General features: G+C 46.2%; 1 protein-coding gene across 3 annotated transcripts in view; it reads left to right on the top strand.

The window, feature by feature from the left end:
• atrn (attractin) overlaps positions 1-7,659 on the top strand; it is a 236,715-nt gene that overhangs the window by 197,027 nt on the left and 32,029 nt on the right. For all 3 annotated transcript variants that reach the window (XM_031787623.1, XM_031787624.1, XM_031787625.1), the window contains exon 27: positions 6,273-6,380. In XM_031787623.1, coding sequence (XP_031643483.1) covers positions 6,273-6,380 — 108 coding nt within the window. The remainder of the gene's footprint in view (positions 1-6,272; positions 6,381-7,659) is intronic.

A 7,659-nucleotide genomic window follows, 5' to 3' on the forward strand; every position in this document is an offset into this window, starting at 1 on the left:
AGAATTTGTTCTTAACTGACTTGCCTAGTTAAATAAAGGTACAAAAAAAAATGGACTGAGTTATGATTCCGTTATGGAGTTATTGGATTTTCAACTGCTGGGGAAGGGCTACAAACTGTTTGTGGACTACACAGCAGAAAGAGACTGCTATGGGCCATGGCACCAGCAGCACAATATTGTGTAGAGGACTGAGGGTCTTCACAAAATTGTAAATAGAAAATATGTAAATAGTTACCCTTGTTAATTGTTTGTTTTATTATTATTCTTTTTTATATATATATATATATATATATTTTTTTTTTGGGGGGTGTTAGAATAGTATTTACGTATTTTGTATATAGTTCTTTCCTTCAAAATGTATCACTGTCCCAATTCTGTACCAATTCGGCCACTCGCTCATTTCTGAAGTTATCTGTCCAAAACTTTGCTCGGCTGTTGTTGCCATCTTATGTTCTCCATTCAAACCATCCCCAGCATCCTATCTGTATGTTTGGCTGTTCTTGGTCATTTGAAAGATGATGCAGCAACAATAAAAAACTGAAAACATATGTTTATTTCCTTGTATCAGATCAAATGTGTTATATTCTCCTCTTCTCAATTCACATCCACAATATTCAAGGTGTCTCCTTTCAAATGATACCAAGAATATGCATATCCTTGCCTCTGGGCCTGAGCAGTTAGATTAGGGTATGTCTTCAGGCGGAAATTGAGAAGAAGGAGGGGGGGTACCCCAAAGAAGTTAACGTGGACGGGACCGTAGTGGGTCGAGAGTTTCAAGTTCCTTGGTGTCCACATCACCAACGAACTATCAAGGTCCAAACACACCAAGACAGTCATGAAGAGGGCACAACAAAGCCTATTCCCCCTCAGGAGACTGAAAAGATTTGGCATGGGTCCTGAGATCCTCAAAAGGTTCTACAGCTGCAACACCGAGAGCATCCTGACCGGTTGCATCACCGCCTGGTATGGCAACTGCTCGGCATCTGACCGTAAGGCGCTACAGAGGGTTGTGCGAATGGCCCAGTACATACATGGGGCCAAGCTTCCTGCCATCTAGGACCTATATAATAGGCAGTGTCAGAGAAAAGGTCTACCCCCAAGCCGTAACACTGCTGAACAATTAATAAAATCGCCGCCAGACAATTTACATTGACCCCCCCTTTTGTACACTGCTGCTACTCGCTGTTTAGTATCTATGTATAGTCACTTCACCCCCACCTACATGTACAGATTAACTCAACTAGCCTGTACCCTGCACCGATGAAGGCCGTCATTGAAAATAAGAATTAGAGCTTTATGTATCGGCCTCACGGCCTTCATCAGAGCTTTATGTATCGGCCTCACGGCCTTCCTCAGAGCTTTACGTATCGGCCTCACGGCCTTCATTAGAGCTTTATGTATCGGCCTCACGGCCTTCATCAGAGCTTTATGTATCGGCCTCACGGCCTTCCTCAGAGCTTTACATATCGGCCTCACGGCCTTCCTCAGAGCTTTACGTATCGGCCTCACGGCCTTCCTCAGAGCTTTTACGTATCGGCCTCACGGCCTTCATCAGAACTTTACGTATCGGCCTCACGGCCTTCATCAGAGCTTTACGTATCGGCCTCACGGCCTTCATTAGGGCTTTATGTAGCGGCCTCACTGCCTTCGTCAGAGATTTATGTATCGGCCTCACGGCCTTCATCAGAGCTTTACGTATCGGCCTCATGGCCTTCATCAGAGCGTTACGTATCGGCCTCACGGCCTTCATCAGAGCTTTACGTATCGGCCTCACGGCCTTCATCAGAGCTTTACGTATCGGCCTCACATCCTTCCTCAGAGCTTTACGTATCGGCCTCACGGCCTTCATTAGAGCTTTATGTATCGGCCTCACTGCCTTCATCAGAGCTTTACGTATCGGCCTCACGGCCTGCATCAGAGCTTTACGTATCGGTCTCACGGCCTGCATCAGAGCTTTACGTATCGGCCTCACGGCCTTCATCAGAACTTTACGTATCGGCCTCACGGCCTTCGTCAGAGCTTTACGTATCGACCTCACGGCTTTCGTCAGAGCTTTACGTATCGACCTCATGGCCTTTGTCAGAGCTTTACATATCGGCCTCACGGTCTTCATCAGAGCTTTACGTATCGACCTCACGGCCTTCATTAGAGCTTTATGTATCGGCCTCACTGCCTCCCTCAGAGCTTTACGTATCGGCCTCACGGCCTTCCTCAGAGCTTTACGTATCGGCCTCACGGCCTTCATCAGAGCTTTACGTGTCGGCCTCACGGCCTTCGTCAGAGCTTTTGTGAGTAAAAAAAAAAAAGCACCCTTGTGAAGACCTGGCCCATCCGTTCCACATCGAAGGGGGTTGGAGGCCAAGGAATAACAAATAAGTGCTACCAAATATAACAATGCATTTCATAAATATTAGAATAAATCGTGTAATGATGTATTAAACACGTCTGTAAAACCACAATGAGGAGACAGACCTACCGAGCAAGTTTTCATTAATCATTGGTCATATGAAAAACGTCAGAGTTATCTGAAATAGGAGCATAATTCATGTACAACTTAACATACATTTCATCATTAAGACCTTTAAAAAAAATTATAATAATATTGCACCTTTATTTAACCAGGTAGGCTAGTTGAGAACAAGTTCTCATTTACAACTACAGACAACAACACAGAGTTACACATGGAGTAAACAATTAACAAGTCAATAACACAGTAGAAAACAAAGGGGGGGTCTATATACAATGTGTGCAAAAGGCATGAGGAGGTAGGCGAATAATTACAATTTAGCAGATTAACACTGGAGTGATAAATGATCAGATGGACATGTACAGGTAGAGATATTGGTGTGCAAAAGAGCAGAAAAGTAAATAAATAAAAACAGTATGGGGATGAGGTGAAAAAGGGTGGGCTATTTACCGATAGACAATGTACAGCTGCAGCGATCGGTTAGCTGCTCAGATAGCAGATGTTTGAAGTTGGTGAGGGAGATAAAAGTCTCCAACTTCAGCGATTTTTGCAATTCGTTCCAGTCACAGGCAGCAGAGAACTGGAAGGAAAGGCGGCCAAATGAGGTGTTGGCTTTAGGGATGATCAGTGAGATACACCTGCTGGAGCGTGTGCTACGGGTGGGTGTTGCCATCGTGACCAGTGAACTGAGATAAGGCGGAGCTTTACCTAGCATGGACTTGTAGATGACCTGGAGCCAGTGGGTCTGGCGAAGAACATGTAGCGAGGCCTAGCCGACTAGAGCATACAGGTCGCAGTGGTGGGTGATATGAGGTGCTTTAGTGACAAAACGGATGGCACTGTGATAAACTGCATCCAGTTTGCTGAGTAGAGTATTGGGAGCTATTTTGTAGATGATATCGCCGAAGTCGAGGATCGGTAGGATAGTCAGTTTTACTAGGGTAAGCTTGGCGGCGTGAGTGAAGGAGGCTTTGTTGCGGAATAGAAAGCCGACTCTAGATTTGATTTGATTTGGAGGGTGAAAATCCCAAAACATTCTCTTCTACTCAGAGTATCATTGATATCACCTCCCTTGTCTGATCTTAACTTTCTTTATGCCACAAAATCTAAAGGTAGAAATGTCATGCTTTAGGTCATTAAAATATACTGCGACTGGACAATCCCTGTCGTTTCTCCTCTTCTCTGGTTTTAGAGAAGGAGAGGTTTTACCGACACTCATGGACATTTAATCATGTAGATAACATGGGTGGTGGAACACGTAATAATGTCATTTATTAGGAACCGTTTTATGTGGGTGGCAGAAACATTCACACTTCATCATGTTGTTGCACTCTGCACCTCTGCATCTAGAGCTAGTAGAGGTAGAAAAGTAAAGGAGTCTGGCTGATTGTCTTTTCTGGCTGGCAGTTGGCATGAACCAATTTATCACGTAAATAAGACGCTCTTATCCTCTCCTATACACAATAAGTGGTGGATTTTTTAATTCAGCCGGCTGGGTCCGATTGATAACATATGTTTCTTGACAGCGTCTCTCGCTTTTCGCGAGTTCAAAGTATATGTGGTGGTGAACATTACGGAGTAGCTTTAGGTCTTTGTTGTAGCAGGTCATCTCGTGTATTTCCCCAATACCAAATGAAGAGCTGCATCCACACATTGTGGCGAATAGCCTTAGAAACCTATTGTCCATCTCCACTGCCTTTTCTAGATGGGCATATACGGCTCAGTCTGAGAAACTGGCTTCTTGGAAGTCCTCTTTTTAATGGCTCAGGGGGGAAGCTGTCCCCCTGTAATAGAGTATTTCTGTCCGTTTATTTTCTATACAGAGTTGTAAACAGGGTACCATTTGATTTCTCAATCCACAGAGATAGTGAACACGTTGAGTGTCACGTTCAATAGTGAACTGGAGATTGGGGTCAATGTCATTGAATAAAGTCTGACAGCTCTTCTCCCGTTACTCCCCATATGCAAAAAATATGTTGTCAATATATCGATACCACTTGAGGACTTTATTCAAAAAATGTATTGTAGTTTTCATGATGAACAAACCGTTCTTCATAAAGACCCACATAAAGATCAGAGCGAATGTGGAGCTCATCGACGTTCCGTTCGCTAGGAGGTAGCATTCATCATCAAACGTGATGAGTTATACATCAAAACATATTGAGCTCTAGAATAAAGTTTGTTGGTGGATATTCATTAGTATCTCTGTCTCTCAGATAGTGTGCTAGTGCTGCCAGCCCCCCCCACGGGGAATGCTGGTATATAGACACTCGACATCTAATGTGACCAAAATACAGTCTTCTTTTAAACCCGTTATTGGTGAGATCTTGTTTATAAAGTCTATAGAGTCTTGTACATATGATGGCAATGCTTACACATGAGATTTAATAAAAGAGTCTACGAAGTTCGACAACAGCTCTAGCATTGAGCCAACCACTGGTCTGCCTGGATAGTTGCCTTGTTGTGTTTTAGGTTTGTGTAATTTCGGTAAAATGTACAGGCATGGACGTATGGCAGATTTTCAGCAAAGATATTCTTGTCTGGATGACAGGTCTGGATGACAGGTCTGGATGACAGGTCTGGATGACTGGTCTGGATGACTGGTCTGGATGACTGGTCTGGATGACAGGTCTGGATGACTGGTCTGGATGACAGGTCTGGATGACAGGTCTGGATGACTGGTCTGGATGACAGGTCTGGATGACTGGTCTGGATGACAGGTCTGGATGACTGGTCTGGATGACTGGTCTGGATGACTGGTCTGGATGACAGGTCTGGATGACTGGTCTGGATGACAGGTCTGGATGACAGGTCTGGATGACAGGTCTGGATGACTGGTCTGGATGACAGGTCTGGATGACTGGTCTGGATGACTGGTCTGGATGACTGGTCTGGATGACTGGTCTGGATGAATGGTCTGGATGACAGGTCTGGATGACAGGTCTGGATGACAGGTCTGGATGACAGGTCTGGATGAATGGTCTGGATGAATGGTCTGGATGACAGGTCTGGATGACAGGTCTGGATGACAGGTCTGGATGAATGGTCTGGATGACAGGTCTGGATGACAGGTCTGGATGACAGGTCTGGATGAATGGTCTGGATGACAGGTCTGGATGACTGGTCTGGATGACAGGTCTGGATGACTGGTCTGGATGACAGGTCTGGATGACAGGTCTGGATGACAGGTCTGGATGACTGGTCTGGATGACAGGTCTGGATGACTGGTCTGGATGACTGGTCTGGATGACTGGTCTGGATGACTGGTCTGGATGAATGGTCTGGATGACAGGTCTGGATGACAGGTCTGGATGACAGGTCTGGATGAATGGTCTGGATGAATGGTCTGGATGACAGGTCTGGATGACAGGTCTGGATGACAGGTCTGGATGAATGGTCTGGATGACAGGTCTGGATGACAGGTCTGGATGACAGGTCTGGATGAATGGTCTGGATGACAGGTCTGGATGACAGGTCTGGATGACAGGTCTGGATGAATGGTCTGGATGACAGGTCTGGATGACAGGTCTGGATGACAGGTCTGGATGAATGGTCTGGATGACAGGTCTGGATGACAGGTCTGGATGACAGTTGTACTCATTTATGTTGTATTAAAAGTTGTGTTTGTCCTGCAGTATTCCCTGTCCCGTAAGGCCCTGGTCAGAAGTAATGCAGTAGTAATAGTAGTAGTAATTAGTTAGTAGTAAGTAGTAATTTATATGTAATTGTGTGTGATGGGAGTTTTACGGAAAGGAACTGTGTTCTCTTTCTTCTTCGTCACTGGAGTCTCTCCTCTTCCTCACAGCAACTCCTCCGTGAGATGCAGCAGATGGCTAGCCGGCCGTTCGCCACCATCAACGTTGCCTTGGAAACGGACGAGGAGCCGCCCGACCTGATTGGTGGAAACGTCAAGGTGAGTGTGACATCAGACTGTGACATTAATTGTCCTGTCAGCCAATCCCCTCGCCCTAGCCACTCACATTTACATGTTAGTCATTCAGCAGACTCTCTTATCCAGAGAGACTCCCATTTAGTGAGTCATTCAGCAGACGCTCTTATCCAGAGAGACTCCCATTTAGTGAGTCATTCAGCAGACGCTCTTATCCAGAGAGACTCCCATTTAGTGAGTCATTCAGCAGACGCTCTTATCCAGAGAGACTCCCATTTAGTGAGTCATTCAGCAGACGCTGTTATCCAGAGAGACTCCCATTTAGTGAGTCATTCAGCAGACGCTCTTATCCAGAGAGACTCCCATTTAGTGAGTCATTCAGCAGACGCTCTTATCCAGAGAGACTCCCATTTAGTGAGTCATTCAGCAGACGCTCTTATCCAGAGAGACTCCCATTTAGTGAGTCATTCAGCAGACGCTCTTATCCAGAGAGACTCCCATTTAGTGAGTCATTCAGCAGACGCTCTTATCCAGAGAGACTCCCATTTAGTGAGTCATTCAGCAGACGCTCTTATCCAGAGAGACTCCCATTTAGTGAGTCATTCAGCAGACGCTCTTATCTAGAGAATCTCCCATTTAGTGAGTCATTCAGCAGACGCTCTTATCCAGAGAGACTCCCATTTAGTGAGTCATTCACCTGAAGATATCTAGGTTGGACACCACATCTCAGTCATGGGAAGTACCTGTTTCCTTAATAAAGAGGAGATGGTGATCTCTCTCTCTCTGGCTCTCCTCTCTCTCTCCTCTCTCCTCTCTCTATCTTCTCTCTGGCTCTCCTCTCTCTTTCTCTCTGGCTCTCCTCTCTCTCTCTCTGGCTCTCCTCTCTCTCTCTGGCTTCTCCTCTCTCTCTCTGGCTCTCCCCTCTCTCTCTGGCTCTCCTCTCTCTCTGGCTCTCCTCTCTCTTTCTCCCTGGCTCTCCTCTCTCTCTCTTGGCTCTCCCCTCTCTCTCTGGCTCTCCCCTCTCTCTCTCTCTCTGGCTCTCCCCTCGCTCTCTCTCTGGCTCTCCCATCTCTCTCTCTCTGCTCTCTCTCCCTCTCTCTCTCTCTGGCTCTCCCCTCTCTCTCTCTCTGGCTCTCCCATCTCTCTCTCTCTCTGGCTCTCCCTCCCCTCTCTCTCTGGCTCTCCCCTCGCTCACTCTCGCTGGCTCTCCTCTCTCACTCCTCGCTGGCTCTCCTCTCTCTGGCTCTCCTCTCTCTTTCTCTCTGGCTCTCCTCTCTCTCTCTCTCTCTCTCTGGCTCTCCTC

Source organism: Oncorhynchus kisutch, linkage group LG14 (genome assembly GCF_002021735.2).
Source record: "Oncorhynchus kisutch isolate 150728-3 linkage group LG14, Okis_V2, whole genome shotgun sequence".
Classification (NCBI taxonomy): domain Eukaryota; kingdom Metazoa; phylum Chordata; class Actinopteri; order Salmoniformes; family Salmonidae; genus Oncorhynchus; species Oncorhynchus kisutch.